This window comes from Porites lutea, chromosome 1, assembly GCF_958299795.1.
Source record: "Porites lutea chromosome 1, jaPorLute2.1, whole genome shotgun sequence".
In the NCBI taxonomy this organism is placed as follows: domain Eukaryota; kingdom Metazoa; phylum Cnidaria; class Anthozoa; order Scleractinia; family Poritidae; genus Porites; species Porites lutea.
The window spans coordinates 40,682,916-40,699,941 of record NC_133201.1 but is presented as its reverse complement, the minus strand read 5'-3'; the positions used below and the strand labels follow the sequence as shown (position 1 = coordinate 40,699,941).

General features: G+C 39.1%; 2 protein-coding genes across 2 annotated transcripts; both read right to left on the bottom strand.

The window, feature by feature from the left end:
• Positions 1–1,947: 1,947 nt before the first annotated feature.
• On the bottom strand, positions 1,948–3,510 carry LOC140950637 (major facilitator superfamily domain-containing protein 6-like). The gene has a single exon (XM_073399883.1). It carries the CDS (start codon positions 3,379–3,381, stop codon positions 1,972–1,974), a length of 1,410 nt encoding a protein of 469 aa, XP_073255984.1. The 5' UTR covers positions 3,382–3,510; the 3' UTR covers positions 1,948–1,971.
• A 2,587-nt stretch (positions 3,511–6,097) lies between these two features.
• Positions 6,098–15,684, bottom strand: LOC140950785 (sporozoite surface protein 2-like). Its single transcript, XM_073400015.1, has 4 exons — positions 15,592–15,684; positions 15,420–15,485; positions 9,493–9,902; positions 6,098–8,273 (listed from the first exon to the last, which is right to left on the bottom strand). Exons 1-4 carry the CDS (start codon positions 15,602–15,604, stop codon positions 7,986–7,988), a joined length of 777 nt encoding a protein of 258 aa, XP_073256116.1. The 5' UTR covers positions 15,605–15,684; the 3' UTR covers positions 6,098–7,985.
• Positions 15,685–17,026: the final 1,342 nt, after the last annotated feature.

Here is a 17,026-nt window from a genome sequence, read left to right as displayed (position 1 = left end):
TTTCGTCCTGCCTCATATGCTACCTACCCCATCGTCTTTGTGAAATAACGATTTATTATGGCCTGGTTTGATTGTCCTTTTTCTTTCAGAAATATCAACACGTCATCATCGTTCCTATTGGTGTGGGATGGGCAGTCCACAGAGAAGAGCTCCAAGTTATGGCTGGCGATGGTAGGCATTATGTGCTAGTGGACAACTTCGATAAACTCGCTGATGCTATGTATGAAGTCTTGGACCTTGTGTGCACTTGGTAAGCTAGCCTGCAAGCAGGCTCGATTGTGTGAATTCGGGGAAAATTTTTGGCAGCGGACAAAATGATTTTCCCCGACTATTGGTAAGCTGTGTGGAAATGGAAACCACAGGCATACCAACAGCTTTACAGTACTATGCATCAAGGTTGTGCAAAATTTAGTTTAGTCTTCCTTAACACTTAGACTAAATATGGGGATTACTACATTATGAAAAAAAATCCTTGCATGGGAAATAAAATTATTCATCCACGTAGAGTTGCCCTAAAAATATTCCTGTGCTGGCCTAAAAAAATCATGCAAAAGAAATGTTCATAAAAAAATTTCCTGTCCTCCATGACTTTTTTTTAATGGCCTGTCCCTTTTCACAAGTGCAAATTGGCCTAATCGGTTGTTTAAAAGCCTTGAACTATCCTACATGGAACCAAAAATTTTTAATTGAACAGATACAAACGATAATTATGTCTCACTGAAAAAAAAAGATATAAACGCTTAAACACATTTGATAATAATAATAATAATAATAATAACAACAATAATAATAATAATAATAATAATAATAATAATAATAATAATACACTTTATTTCACCCTTTAAGCCCCAATACCCACATACAAATTGGTCTCTATACATTTCCATAAAGAATAAGTAAAGAGAATTCGATAAAAGATCAAGGCATTTTCTCTTTGGTGATCATTTTATTTATTCTCATAACCATTTCTCTTGACAATCTATGGATATCCTTAGGAGAAAATTGATGTTGATCGCTATTGGGACTTAAAGGGTTAAAGAGGGTAGCACTCAATAGTTACAGAAACTAGTAAACTCGTGGCACAGCTACTCATGATGATTTCTTGTTTTAGCACTATGAAATTCAAACCAATCGCCCAAAGGGGCGTTAAACTGAGAGAAGACTAAAATAAAATTTTATTGCAACTTTGAAAAGAAATAAGAGAAATCTGTACGATGTAGTTTGTTTTACTTTCTAACACCAGTATTTTATTTCTTTTTCAGATATGATGTGCAGAGATCATTTGAGTCTTACCAGGATAAAATTTAAAGCCTTTTACTAAAACTTTCAAAACTTTACAATAATGTCATATAATGTGGATATTTAAGAAAATTTGGCAAAACAGGGTAAAAGCTAAGAAAAGAGGAAAATTCAGGATTCTTCTACTACTTGTTATTATTATTATTGACAATGTAATCTTGAAGCCATTAATATGTTTTATTTCACTGAACTAAAACAGCAATAATAATATGAAATCGCAATAAATAAATAACATTGATGCCAAATTATATTCATGTGTGTGATAGTGTAATACTATTATATAGTCAGATAGTCACACTATTGGCAACTGGGAAATTCATTACCAAATTAAAAAAAATAAAATCATGTGGTAATATTCTTAAATAAGATATATGAGATTATTTTCGTACTGGCTTAATATAAGGGTTCAACTGTAGAAACTCAACTTTCTGATCCCCCCCCCCCCCCACCCGCCCCTCCGACCCGAACCAAAACAAGATGTGTCTCCCCCAAAAAACGAGAGTCCAGAGATTGTTATTGATCCTCCTTTTCCCCCGTCTTTTGGGGAGACAAGTGCAGGCTCATTTTCCAGAACAGTGGCTGGTAGTCAAGCCTAGCAAGGGCTATTCTCTCAACTGTGGTGTGATCAAGTTTAACCTGAAAAAACTGAAAATACAATCTCTAATTTCAAAGTTACAATTCATCACCTGAGTCAAGGCTTATCTCTTTCAATTCTGTATCCAAAGTATCACAGTTCATGTCTTGCATATCATTATGAAAGTGCACATAGCTCAATTGAGTTTTGTTTTTGAGCAATTTTTGTGAAAGAAAAAATAGCATGCAAGTCACTGTGCTTGTAATGGCCAGACTTCTAAAAAGAACTCTAGGTCCATACACATTATAGACCTTTCCACCGCCGAAACCTGCAATAATTTTTCCAAGGCCAAAATGTGTTGCGGTAACCAAGCCCATCACAGTGGCAGCCAGTCCATCAGGAGAAATTTTCCCACCATACGATGTCGTGGCAGCCCACATAGCGCCAAATGTTACACCATGTAGAGGTTCAATAGCCAACACATACCATGCCTTGGGGATAAAGGAGTATGAAAGGTACCTTATTGTGTAGCACACAAAAGTAAGGTACAATACACCATGATGACCTATCCGCTCGATCAAATGTCCAGAGAAAAACATTATTGGAACCTCTGCCACACACGTCATACAAAGTGTAAGTCCCATCAGAAGATGACTGCCATTTAAGTCCTGGAGGAACCAGAATAGGTACATGTTAATGGTTTCCATGCATGTACCCATGATAAGAATGGCAAGCAAGAAAGTTGCAATGCGACAGTCTGATAAAATAGTTCCAACATTCTTAAAAAACTTCGGATTTGATCTTCCCTCCATGCACTCTAAAGGTAACTTGAAAATGGTTGCAATAGTTGCCATGCTAAATAAAAGAAATCCGCAAAATGCTATGAGAAACTGACTTTGACTCAACTTTTTTGCAGACTCGTCAATTGCAAATCCTGAAAATATGGCAATGGATCCCCAGCCTACTGCTCCCCAAAGCCTCTGCTTTCCATAATCGCCACCTCTGTCAATAGCAGTCAAATATTTAACTGTCGCTGCATCACCAAGGGAATTAAAGTTCCCAAAAAGCTGTGATGTAATCAGGAGTATACTCATTACTATAAATGTCTTCTTATTGTCCCTTGATTTTCCTGTGGATTCCACTGCAACCTCATTTGACATATTTAAAGGCAAGCCATTACCACAAATTCTAGACATTGAAAAGCGAGAGCAGTTTATTCCACGGCATGGTAAGTTATTAGCATTGACATGACCATCCTTAGAACTATTCCACGAAGAGCTGTTACTGTTGTTACAAGGATTTCCTTCAATTCTTTCCTCTATATCAGAATTCTTAGTGAATTGAACAAACACAAGACAAAAAAATAATGCTGTAGAAACTATACACATCCCTAACATCACAGCTCTGTGTTTTCTATACTTATCCGCCAAACCTCCGAATAAAGGTGCTCCAACAAATCGAGCCACTGGCTGCAAGCCCAATAACATTCCAGTCTGTTCGGCCGACATGCCAAAGTGGCGAAAGAATACCGGGAGAAAAGGCTTCGCGCAGGCTTGAGCGCTGAAAAGGAAGAAGTAATAAAGTTTGAAGACTAAAAGTTCCTTGCTAACACGACCAAAACATCCCGAATGAAATTTTCTCCACGGATCATTATGCTTTGTCATAATTTTTGACTCTGATGTGGTACCGTCGACAAGTCCCATCTCAGGTGCGGCCATTTTTTCTCCATGCACGCGACATGCACGCTAAATTCTTCAAGGCGCTGACTTGGTCCCAGTCTCCTGGGATATTGAAGAGGACGGATCCGAGGGATACTCGAGGGATACTTGCAAGTAGCCTGCTCAGCAAGCGTTTCCTCGCGAGGTTCGTCTAGAAAGCTGGGACAAGGGCAAAAAAACAATAACCTCTTTTTTGCTTCCGCTCTAACTTTCGCGCAATAACTCGATTGAAAACGCTTGCTACGCAGGCTAACTTGCAAGTGATTTTTTTGTTCTTACACCGTGGAATTGTAAATGCGTGTGTCCTATTGAGGCCCTTATTTGCATGAGATGTGGCGAATAAAACCTTGTGTTTTTTCATCTCAGTTTTGATTTTAATTAAGTAAACATCCCCCCCCCGGTAGACATATTGAATTCTGCAAAGCTGTTGTAGCCGTCGCGGCTGTTTCGCCGTTGCTCGTCGGGATGGACTGAAACAGAGAAGCTCTGCAGAAAAATAACCCCCTCATCATTAAACTCCAATACCCACAGAATCATGTCTCTGGGAGGGCAAGAGCCCACATGTCGCGTTGATACCCTGCAAAGCAAATACAGGTTGGAAGAAACTGCCGGGGACAAAACCAACCTTAGGAACATGGACAACTGAACCATGCAAAATGTACAGCATATCATATTATAAAATAGACCGACGGCCCCAACCTAAAAAGTAAATAGACATGGACAGAGGCACCCAATGGATCTGTTCCTCAAGATATCTGTTCTTCCACTTAAGGGATGGTTTTCGTCCTTTGGCCACACCCAATTTCCTAAAGATCCACCCCGCCACTGGCTGAATTCTGCCATATGACCACACCCAAACTGGCCAGTAATGTCTGAACACGTCTGTAAGACAGGTTGCAGGTTGTAGGTGCACCTTGCTGGCTGGGAACTCTCCCATCAGTCTTGCTGGGAGTGAGGAACAGATAGATTTTTCCCAGCAATCTCCCAAAATGTTTAAAATTGTTTCAGAAAGCTGTATTCATGCTTTGTTGTTGTTTTTAGGTCTTTTTCTCAAAATTTCCCGTTGGGTGCCCCTGCATGAACTGCAAAGGACCGCAAACGAATATGTCACAGAACGTAGGATCTATAGAAGACCTGATCAGCAAAAATATACAAAGTAGACATATTGAATTCTGCCAGGCTGGTCGTACTTAAATTAACTTTTCAAGACATCAGTACGATCAACTTTGCAGAATTCAATATGTCTACTGTGTATTATATATTTTGCTGATCAGGTCTTCTACAGATCCTACGTTCCTACCCACCAACTAATCTCCTCTTTGAAAACTAAAAAAACGTTCGTGATATTAATCTTAGGGGAGGGGGGGGGGGGGGGGCTAGTTAATATCAATAAAAAGGGGGAAGAGGGGGCGCAAGTTTTTTGGGTCAAGTGACGTTTTCGCTGCTATGTTTTTGTCGGGGTGAAAAAAGCTTATAGTGTGTTGAGGCAAATATTGAAGTGATATTTCAGTGATTACCCAAAAAGTGAGGAAAAGGTAACTGAATAGATGGGGAGTTATTTCCAGTTCTTCTATGGAAAACTTCGTTGGAGTGAGCCGTTTCATTTACATTCACACCAGAACAACAGGTTTTTTTATTTACAAATGGTCAAGGATTGTCTCCTAATCTGATATTGTCATAATCGTGCGGTCCTTTACATCCAACATTGAATTGGACTTACATGGTAAATAAATGTCCTGGAGCGGAGCCAGAAAATTCAGAAAAGGGGTGGCCCAGCCTAGTCCCTAGGCGTTCTCTCTTGCCCCGTTGTCCGCGCGAAGTCTATCTCTCGGTGACGTCACAGCTCACAGTAGAGTCCAGGATTGACCGAGCCGAGAACGCTTAACCGCTTAGGGACTAGGCTCGGGGTGGCCGAGACAGGACATTTGCTAGCTATATAGATACTTTTTTGTTTTACTGAAAAGTCTTTTAAACTGATAGAAAATTTCACAGAAAATAAGCGGGCCGCGTTTCCCTCGATCCCACCCCTATACCCCTAGACCCCACCCCTAAATCCACTCATCCATGAAATATGGGTTCTTTCTGCGGGTACCGGTGTCGCAGCAGAAATGGACCTCCTTGGACCAACTTCGCTAGTACATGTGGACCCCTTGTGTAAATTTGGACTCTAAAACTGGGAACAAGTTTTTACCCTTTCGATTTGCAAAGTAGCCTGCTTTAACAGACACCTTTTCGTCTTTTGTTTCACTCGCCGAGAGGAGGGTGGCGCAACCTTTCGGGTGGAGAGAAGCAACAACCGGAAAACGGCTGCGTTCGCAGAATATTTCCGAAGTGCTCTTGGGTTGTAGAAATAGCAAAATAAAAATTACACTGAAAAGATATTTCTTGGAAAAGTGGCAACCCTTTGCTAAAGTGACCAACGGGTGCAAAAGCTAATAATGAGGCGCTATAAACACTGATAAAGAGAACAGCGGAAGTCAGGAATGGAGATAAATAATAACTAAACTAAAATAAAACTGACCTTTATTTTATTTAAGGGATAAATAATGGCCCTGGAGTATATTTTCAGTCCGCAGAAACAAATTTGGCTAAAAAGAGGCCTTTTTCTGCGGCAATCAAGATTCGATAAATTTTAGTAACATGCAGTGTCGTCTCCAGGCGACTTATTTACAAGTACCAGACTGGTAATGGGACAGTAGAGTGGCCAAGAGAACACCGAAGTTCTGCTACCAATTACTTTTGTCCATATCAGTAATAAGTTAACAAAAAGCTAAGTTCTTATTTCATTATGACCCTGCAGCTTATAATTTGCATTGTTGTATTGTAAACTTCAGTGGGGGTAACTGTACAGCCCCTGAAATGATCCCGACCCCCAAATGATCCCCAACCCTTAAATGATCCCCAATTTCACCCCGAAATGATCCCCATTTCAGGGTTGGGGACATTTCGGGGGCTGTACAGCTACTCCCTATAATGTCGTACACAGAAAGGCTCCGCCCAAAAGGGGTACCTTTTAGAGGTTTCAGGTATATGAAAGGGTAGGCAAATCTGTCATTTACGTGTTTAAAAAGGACCAAAAAGGCTAACAGGCGCATTTATGGCTGCGAAAAAGTCGAGAAAACGTTGTGGTTTTGAGATTTATTCTTAAATTAAAGTCAGGGCATTTACAGCAGCTAAAAGAGATTCAAAGTTATGAACTAGGTATGTAAAAGGGGTATCATTTGTCAATCTGAGAAGGTATACGATGGCGGTACCTTTTCTCCCAAAAATGGTATATAACAGGGTAAGGGGTTGGCCCTCGGGGCTGAGCCTTCTCGTGTAAAATTTTATTGACTAGCCCCCGGGTTCTATGTATGCTTCGGCGCTCTCTAGTTTATAAATTAAAAGTGTTAAACAGCTTGTCAAATTCTTAAGAAGACACATCTAAATATAATTCATTGGACTAGTTTATCTCGTCCAGATTTGTTTTCAAGCTATAACTAAGCAACCTAAAGAAAGGTTTTTCGGCCTTGATTTTGACTGGTTAGCACGAGCTAGGAAGTTGATCACACCGGGGGGGGTCCACCTGTCACGTAAGGCCTGGGTCACAATGCTACCTTCGGCCAATCAGATCAGGGTAGGATTTCAAGAAATGTCGGAAGAGATCAGCGTAGTTGGTATGAACTACATGTTAGCACACCATATAGTCAACTACAGAGATCCTGAAAAGCCTGTAAGCAAGGAGCTTAATTGGTGCCTCAATCTAGGGGATCAGCTGTCATGCAGGTAATTTATTGCAATGTGCCATATTGGACTTCAAACACAGGAAATTTCATTGGAAAACAAATCTGTAACAAATTGGCTAAAAAAGGTTGAAATTTTTACCAGCTCTGACACATTTTAGTTAGTCGATAGACGACCCGGAGTGATAACGTGCTGATTTGAGAAGAACTGCATTTCAGGAGAATGGCAGACGAGAACTCTGCATTCCCATCTAAAACTAATAATGAGTTTAGCTTGGTTATATAGAATTAAGTAAGCATAACCGGCTCTTCATTTAAAGCGGACGCATTTATTTTTAAGGAAAATTCTCGCAAACATTGTGAAGCGGACACCTAAACTTGACGAAGTAAATACTTCCGAAGGTGTTTGGACAGTCTTGAAAAAAAAAAATTTACTTAATTTTCTTTCCGTTTAAAGCCGAAGGACGAAAACATTTGTGAGCAAGCTTGTGCTTTGGAGAATAACTTGCTCGTTCCGGGTGATGGACGTGATCTTAGTCATAATCTAATGAATACATTCCCAATTTAATAGTAATTCGTTTGATTTTGTCCCTACTTCTAAGAAGTGCACCTAGATTATGTTCGCAAACTAAATTAATTTTCTGGTGAAAACTCTTTGTCAGCTTGCCAGGCTTAACCGCAAATCAATCGAGCGGCTCTTGATAGCTCATCCTCACATGGAGCGCCATCTCCGTTCTCACTTCCAGAATCCTCTTCATTACTCTCATCGCCATCATCACCATCCTCACCACTACTATCACCACCACCACCACCACCACCAGTTGGACACCTTCTCCTCTTAAATTCCAGGATCAGGAGGTTGTTACGGTTTCCAGTTAACAAATCAAAGGCCGGTATGTTTATGTCGTCTCTGTCTCCAGAAGGACTAACTCCTAGACCGATAACTCTAGTGTTGAAGTTCTGAAAAATCGTAAAGAAAAAGTGAACAACATAAAGTGTCATAAAAATTTTCATAAATAAAGAAAGTTCACGCTTAAATGAAACTTACTGGTAGTCTTTACACTATACTCTTAAGTCAAGGCTTAAACCTGCTAAGCTGAGCATATGCATGACAAAACACTTCATACAAATGCAGGAAAACGTGACTGAGAACGGAACGGCACACTGAAGGGTCTCAATGAATCCAACGGCTGGCCGCAGAATGTCAAGAACGTTTAGTCGTCAAACAAATTAAGTTAACCGTTAACACTTAATTGCTTGAAAATAGTTAAATGTCTCGTATCTGGAGGCTGATCGATCCAACGTCAGCCTTCCTCGTGCCCTGGGAAATGGTTCTTGGCCTTAAACGATAAAATGTGTTTTTCAACGAATGAAATTAATTTTGAACTAATGAAACAATTGATTACTATTTCAGTTCAATGTCAACCGTAATAGAAATAAATTAATCGTTGGCAGTGTAAAAACCGAAACATCAACCGTGCAACGCAAATGCTTCCACCGCATTCGTCACTTTAGAAACGAGAAGGAGACTGGGACGAGTTAACTTTCGCTAAGACTTCTGGGGCTGTCACTAAGGAAACGGAGAAAAAAATTGGCCAATAGCTGACCTGCGCGTCCCCAGTAACAATCCCAGAAACAATTGCGGAACGTATTTCGCCTCAGGTTCTCTTCTAGCCTGTTCCAGGCTCCGAGATAGTGAAAAGTCGTCGTTCAAAAATAAGACAACGCGCTGGGGCTGGGGAGAGAGTCGCGCGCGTCTTATTTTCGCTTTGCTCGTTTAATACGTCCCCACTATACTATCTGAGAGCCTGGCACAGGCTAGTTCTCTTCTCGTTATTAAAGTAGTAAATTGAGCCCTTTTTTAATACTACGAGAAAATGATGATACAGTTAGAGGTCGTATTATATCCAGCTTCGGATGTTGACGCCTGTCGACGCCACAAAAAGGATCATAATAATAATTAAATATTAATAATTTACATTTATAGTGTGCAATTTTCCATAAAAATGTTCCAATGCGCATCATATCTAGAATGAGTCCCTGATAAGAAGCCAATCCCATCCTCGATTCCAGTGTTTCCCTGGATCCCATTAGGAAGGGCTCTGGGAACAAAATTGACCCAATCCGCTATTTTATTCCCAGTTTTGGCCAGTCCTAGAAGTGTATGTTTTCTACTTACCGCTCTCAATGCCGCTGCTGGTTGGGTTATAAACCTGCGACCACCTAGATTTACTCCATCAGTCACAAACACGGCCACACGCTCTGCGTTATTACGGACAGTCGACTCATTAAAAAGTCTTGAAGCCTCTGCTATTGCCGTCGTTATTAAAGTCGCTCCAAGAGTCAGATTTATATTGCTTATTTGTTCCCTGACACCTGCGAGAGACTGGGCTCCAGCCTGGTCAAAGCTATTGACATTCGTCAAGCGAGGCTCTTGATCAAAACCAAATACCACTATTTGCGCAGCATTGTTTGTGATAGTGAATTCTCCCACCAATTCGTTGAGAAACGTTTGAATCTGAGTGAAATTGTCGCTCAAGCTTCCTGAAACGTCTACGGCAATTGCAATGTCCAGCGCTCTTGTACATACTAAGCAGAAAAGAGAAAAATATACGACAACAGCTTTACATACCAGCACGCTCACAGTCGGTATATCATAGTAAGACAATATGCCAGGTAAATTGTTGAGTAATACAAGCAGTATAGGAACTTTTAAAGAACACGTAAAAAGACGATTACCTTCCGGAAGTTAAGACTAAGGAAGTTAAGGCTGTTGAGTACTTCCTGTATATTTCGAGTGTTCCTAAAATTTCCCAGTACCTCACTAACTAGTGAAAAGTTTACGAGACGCACATTTCTATTTCTTGTCTTAAACCTTCGCGCGTTTCTACTATTGACGTAACTGCGTTTAATTATCTCGATGAAACAAGCGCGTTGAGTAGGGCGCCTGTGCTTTACAACGCACGCGCGTCAGGCGTTTAAAATTAGGTGAGACTGAGTCAAACAGCTCGACTGAGAAACTGAGATAAAAAAAAATTCGAGTTCAACATGGCGATGACTTAGAAATCTACTCATGAAATGAATGCATTATCTCTAGTCTAATTGTTTTTTGCAAGATACTTAAGAGGTCCCAAATAAATGTAAGACAAAACGCACATTGTAGTTCATGGGCTCTTGGAGTTAGCGTTTCTGATCACCACTGAAGACCCATAGAGAAAGAAATGTAAATCCATACTGATGACAAAGGAATAACGAAAAAAATTGCAAACCGGTTCAACTCCTGTAAGTTGTAATAACAAACCTTCATGTTTTTTTTTTAAACCACATAATTGAGCTTGACGAACGCTTTCAAGAAAAATAAAAACTACGCCTGGTATTAACATTTTATTACTTAAAGCGTGGGAAGTTAATAGCCTTAACTTCTTCAGTCTGAGGAAACTTGACGTTCATTAGTGAGTCTATATTGTTAAAGTATTCGGTGGGGTAACGTGAGAGTATACCATATTGCTGCAAAAAACAATTGTGATTCCACGAAGATGTTTTTCTCCGTGAAAACCGCAAAACGCGTCCACACGTAGCGTATTCCAATGTCTTTCGCCCGTCTAGCCTTCCACACTAAAACGCTAAAACAATGGAAATACGATGGCATTTCCGTCCTTACAGGGCATGAGCAGTGTGATGTATGACATCATCGTTTTCGAAAACCTCCATTTTCCTCCGTCCACACGGTGACCGGAAACACCGTTTACGGGTAGACGGAAGGCTAAAACGGAAAGAAAAAAATCTCGGTTTTCACAAAGATCTGGATACGTGTAGATGGGGTGGGTACGCAACTATTGAGCAATAGGTCCTTGACCGAGGAGATAACGACAAATTCCAACGCTGGAAGTTGAAAATCGCAAACTAATATCGAGCCAGAAACGTGCTTCAGCTCGAGTGTTTCTTCAAGATACAAAGAAGAAAATATGAAATAGAAATTTAAGCAGATGGTGAATGTAATTTGTTTTTGTGAACGTACGAGAATTCTAATTCTTTTTAATAAAACTTAAACGTACCTTGTTACACTTCGCAAAAAAACGACAAAACTTTGGTTCAGTTTTATCAAGTCAATTCAGCCCGGCAAAACGGATTAAAAAGCTGACGAGGAGGTATCGTGATCGAGTGGTTAGAGTGCTGTAATTGTCAGTAATCTGGAGACCCGGAGTTTAAGCGGTCCCTGGCTTATCACTAGCTGGATTTGTTCTCGGTAGTCCCGGGTTTAAAAACTCCTCAGTCATGCCTGTAAAATAGCCAACTGGTTTGCCTTCGGCCAGTTGGAGTACTTAACCTTGTTTTCTATATATTTCAAGTATTTGTTTTAGTCTGTCCTTATTGTGGGCCACAGTGAAAACCATAAAGTCACTTTTTTTCAGTAGGGCTGGCTCTTCATACAAATGAGATCTTCACTTCATCACGTACTGACACTGCATCTCAAGGTTTCTTTCCCCTTCAGTCATAAAAAATCTAAAAGCGTCGTCTTAAATGTCTTTGCTGAACTCAGTTGATAAAACCAATTTTTTTACTCTCTCTACCAACAACGCATCATTATAGTTTCTTTAGCGACTAACCAATTTGTCCAGCTGTGTTTTGTGCATAACGTAAAATAAATGTAGACTAAAAACGTTTCGATACATTAGACATATCTATCTCTAGTTATTTAGAAACATTTCGTACATAGCCCCTAATATCAGATAAAATAGAAAGGGCTGCAAGTATGCTTTTCATGTCATTGAAAACAATGTCAGTAATATTGTGTGGAGAAAAAGCGAGAAAACACTACCAAGATTCAAGTTCAGTCTTCAACGACACTTTATCTCCAATTCAGTACGAAGGCCTATTGCCTGTTAACGGAACAGGGAAAAGGCAACCGTGACATCGCATTTTTTACAGTTAAGTTATCGAAAACAGGATCACCAACTAATGAAAACACGGTTATATTGTCCAAGAAAAGCACACGTAACATGCAACGAATCAGTTTATGAAAAACAATAAAATAGCAAGTGAAAATACTATTAGACGGTCTTTGTTACAGACACTTTTCCTTAGATCAGTCAATTAAATTCATTCCTTATTTTGTTGCCAAAAAAAGAGATAGACCACAAGCTATTGAGTTTAATGAGTAAACATCTTTTTTCGTTCTTAATATTTTTAGTAGACGGCTTGGTTTTAAAAGTCAGTTAATTGTTTTTTGCCGTTATTCCTTTAAAAAAAGAAATGATTTGTTCGTACTAACTCGTGACGAGTTTTAATTCATAAGTCAAATATTGTTAATGGCAATGATATCACATTTTGCCAAAACAACTGTCCTTTGTTAAAACATCATGATGATCGAAAAGAAATATAAAATATTAAAAACAAATGTTCAACAACCTCATTCAAGCTTTGTGTTAATGAGTTCTGAGCTAAAGCAAAACATTCGTTTATTATGTGTAGTGAGAATTTCAAAGCCATTCTATCATTGGACGTTTGTACAATGAACTTCGGTATGTTGCATTCAACGAAGCGGAAAAATATAATTTACTATTCATTTACTCCTACTTGTCAAAGAAAAATCCCAGCTGGCTCGAATAACTTATAAAACACACGGCAAAGTTCAGTGAAACCTGATTTACCGGGGAAAGGGTTTTGAAAAAACGGTGATGATCTTTCAACTGAGCTACTGGTTCGTTGTAACTGAGAAAACATTATATCAAGTTTCTCTCACATCACGTCAATCTTGCTGGGGCGAAAAACACTCATCCTCTAAACTGGGGTGATTGTTATACATGTATCTGGGCTTTCACACATTGCATTGTTAAAGTCATTCAAGTATATGGCTTGCTTTTGTGACACTTTCCCTTCTCTCCCTCCGTTACACTCATTGCCATAGTCCGTCAGTTCCGGGCAACATTTTTGTTGTTAACCAAGACATTAAGCGCTAATTGCAATGTAGCAAGTATAGCTCCGTATTCCGGACTACAGGAAGTCTAACTAAGAGGTGGAAGTGGTTAATACTGCGGTGAAAGAACTCTGTGAGTTTGCGGCAACTTTGTGGGGGAGTACCAAACCGGTACGAGATGGTAAGCACGATGTTTAAAACTACTATAGAAATCCTCATTAAATTTTAGAAAACACGAGACTAGACCATATTATTCCTTTTGGAGCTGAGATGTCCGGATTTACTGCTAGATTAAGCTTCCTTTTGAATGCACACATCACGTGTGAATACCTGGTACAGGATCACGGAAACGCACCGCTCAGCGCGAGCTCAGCTTTCACACGGTCTCACACGGCATATGACTCACAGATCACTTATGGTATCAGTTGTCCAATAAGCAACAAACACCATGCCCAAATTTTGATGTGATCTGTGCTGTTTATAAACAATTTGACTTTGCTTTCCCTTTTCATCAGTTGTCATGATATAGCAGCTTGAATCAATTTTTGACTCGCCCAACTCTCCGTTTGTTTCAACGTCCAAGATGAAAGGATAGCATTTTCCCCGATCCCGCTGCAAAATACGCCTACTTTGAGGCTATACATACGCCGATCATTAAATCCAAGTATTTTTCTTTCCCGTCATCACAAGTCAAATTCGTTAAAAGTCAGAAAAGCCTCCTTAAGAGCTTTCGGGGCACAAGATTTAATGGTACTTCATAACATGCACTCAAATTAACAATGGATGTTGTTTTGTTGGCAAGACAACTTATATTATAACATGTTCTATCAAGGGAGCGTTTTGTCTCTTTTAGCCAAAATTCATAAATTGGAAAGACAAAAACTTAAGCTTGGTTTCAGAAGTCTAGTCTAGAAAATAGCGCTTTGAAAATTACTCATATTGCGTATTACGTAATATCACCAGAGTATGATACCATCAACTGACGTGATACAACTCACTTTGAGTCTGACGATGACTACCGCACAGGTTGTCGAAACGCCAGTCACTGTCAACAACAACAGTCCTATTCAAGACTACGTTCACACGGACGATCAAACTCAACCTACTTTTGTAATATATGAAGTTACTCTTTAGATTCGCTCGTGGCGAGCAAATATAAAAACGTCAACCTTCTAGTAAATTCTGTCTGCTGTTATAAAACTCCCTGCTTCGCCAAACTGGCGTCTTTTTCACTTATTTAATCAGGGGCACCCGACGTCGATTTTCGGAAAATATCTGTTCGGAAGACGATTTGAAATCTAGAATTTTCGGAACACTTGTTGTAAAATTTCTTGCTTGCCTGCCTCTCCTAGGATTTTCGAACACCTAAAAAATGGTATTATTGCCCATTTTAACGGATTTTTAACCTAAAAAGGTCACCTAAAATTTTCGGAAGCCTTTTTTCTGGCTGAAAAAAGCTTTCCTAGCTTTCAGCTAGGAAATCCGAACAGATGAAAAATTTTTAGGGGATAAAAATATGCCTTTATCTACCTTTTACATGTAAATATAAAAATACGTTTAACAATGCAATGTTTGAGTGGTTTTGAACTAGTCTCGTTGGGTGCCCCTGTGATTATTTTCCCACATAAATTAGAATAACTGTGATCTCTCTAGTATTTTTTAAGTACCATTGACAAACTATTCTTTGACTAGCGCGAGGTTTGGTCTTTCGTAAACGATATTTTAAATGAACTACCTCCCACCGAACACTGGGAAAATATCATGAGTGCTTTCAAACACGAACCCTCGCATTATAAATTTGCATATACAGTTCGCGCATCAATAACATGATCAAAGGTATAAGTTTTAAGGCAAAACCATACATATAAATTAAATGTTCATCTCTATGTTGCCAAAAGACAAACAAAGTTGTAGGCTTATAAGCTTAACTGAAGTGTGGTTACTATAAGGACGATCCACTTTAGCCTTATTCGTCATGATTGTCAAAACAACTTCCCCTTAAAAGAAAAGTTATTACACACTTATTTAAAATAATTCCTATAATAATTAGATTTCCAGTTTCGTTTTGAGCATGCCTAAAGAAACTAAGTCATCGTAGCTCGGTTTGGTAGAGAAATACCCGCTGTAATAGTCCATCCAGTTGAATTAAAGGAAGCTTATTGAAAGAGTACGTAGATTCGCTTACTTACCAAACCTCTGGCCACTGGCTTTCCCACAAGCGCATAAAACGGTAAGCCAAAGAATAACTCTTTTAACTGAAACGTGAAAGAAAAAGAGCAAAAAATGTTTCATCATTGACTTTCTCATTCCAGTAAGTGAATTTTAACGAAGCTTGCAGTACACTTAGCAAGGCCTACTTACTTGATCTGTCCATCGTTGTTATCAGCACAGAACAGTCGCAAGCAACAACTATCTACTACTTCATTCAGGGAATAAATACATCATTTCCTGCTATTTAGAGCATGCGAGATACTTAGAAACCGTCAGTCACCCATTTTTTATTGCCGATCTGTATTGCTTCAATAGGATACCTCTACAACAATATTATAGATACGTATAGTACGCAAAATATATCATATTCCACTGACGGGAAACTTAAAATCGGCAAGATCATCATAATATCAACTACTTTACTTTTCATGCGCCAGTTAAACTAAAGCCAAAGAATTTCAACTTAATAACAAGGGTCAGTTTGACAATTTTTTTACAACAGAAAATTTAACATGTTATTTCAAACTTTGTTTTCAAGTTCATGCGCTATAACAAAGTAGACACATTCTTAGCGTGGGAACTGAAGAGGGCCGACAAATCGTGATTTCCGTTATACACAATTTGCAACAAGTTTTCCGTCATCTTTATTTAAGCCAGTTGCGGAGGCCATGCACACCTTTTTGACCTTAAGGACACGTTTACACGGATTCGTGATATTGTTGTATCACACCTTCTTTTTAGCAATATGTTAATGTTTTTGATTTATTGCTGTGACGAAACAGAGTGAAATATGAGCAGGAGTAGTTAGTTCTCGATTTGCGTTGATCAGTGGCAAACACTTCTTCATCTTTGACACAAACAACAATAGTTTTGTAATAAAGTTAAGAGGAACAACATCACTATATATTTTTTTCGAGGTAAATGAAAACTTCCATTTTTAGTGCAGTACGTTCTAATAAAGATTTAGTTTTTTGTGACTTGACTCGACTTGTTCTGTTGGTAGACCCCCAAGTTAATTGAAAATGATGTTCATTTAAAATTTAATCAATCAATTAATTAATCAATCAGTCAAATATCCACAATTCTCCAAAACTAATAACAGAAAATAATGGACCATTGTACAATTTTTTCTTAACTCACGGAGCGATATAAGCTAAAAAAACCACTGTACCAATTGAATGAAACTCCTTTCACACTCTTCTCATTTTATAAGTCGATCCTCGGTAGAACTATTTCCTTACAACGTAATGGAGTATATCTAACTACTTTTATCTCGAAAAATATAACGTTTTTTTTAACGTTTTTTTGTGACTCAGCAGAGACACCCTCTACCCTACTTGCGAAACCAGAACCAACATTAAGTTAAAACTCCGTGTCAGGACCCCATCAGCTCCTGTCCGTGTCAAGTGTTTTTGGAATTGCTGTTGCCTTTCAAGCCAGAAACTACTGCTAACACTACCCTAAACTTTCAACATTGTTAGAGCAGTAGTGTTCGGTATTGCTGTGTCCGTTTTATTCCAAAGGCCCCCCACAGGGCGGGTACTCAACAAAATCCCCACCCTTTCATATACCTGAAACCTAAAAA

Bases quoted from the DNA above. Each gene is read 5' to 3' on its own strand.
- LOC140950637 (XM_073399883.1), bottom strand. From the start codon at position 3,381: ATGTCGGCCGAACAGACTGGAATGTTATTGGGCTTGCAGCCAGTGGCT.
- LOC140950785 (XM_073400015.1), bottom strand. The intron at 9,903-15,419 runs GTAAGTAAGCGA...TTTTCTGCTTAG, and splicing joins AGCCAGTGGCCAGAGGTTTG to TATGTACAAGAGCGCTGGAC. The intron at 8,274-9,492 runs GTAAGTAGAAAA...ACGATTTTTCAG, and splicing joins CAGCAGCGGCATTGAGAGCG to AACTTCAACACTAGAGTTAT.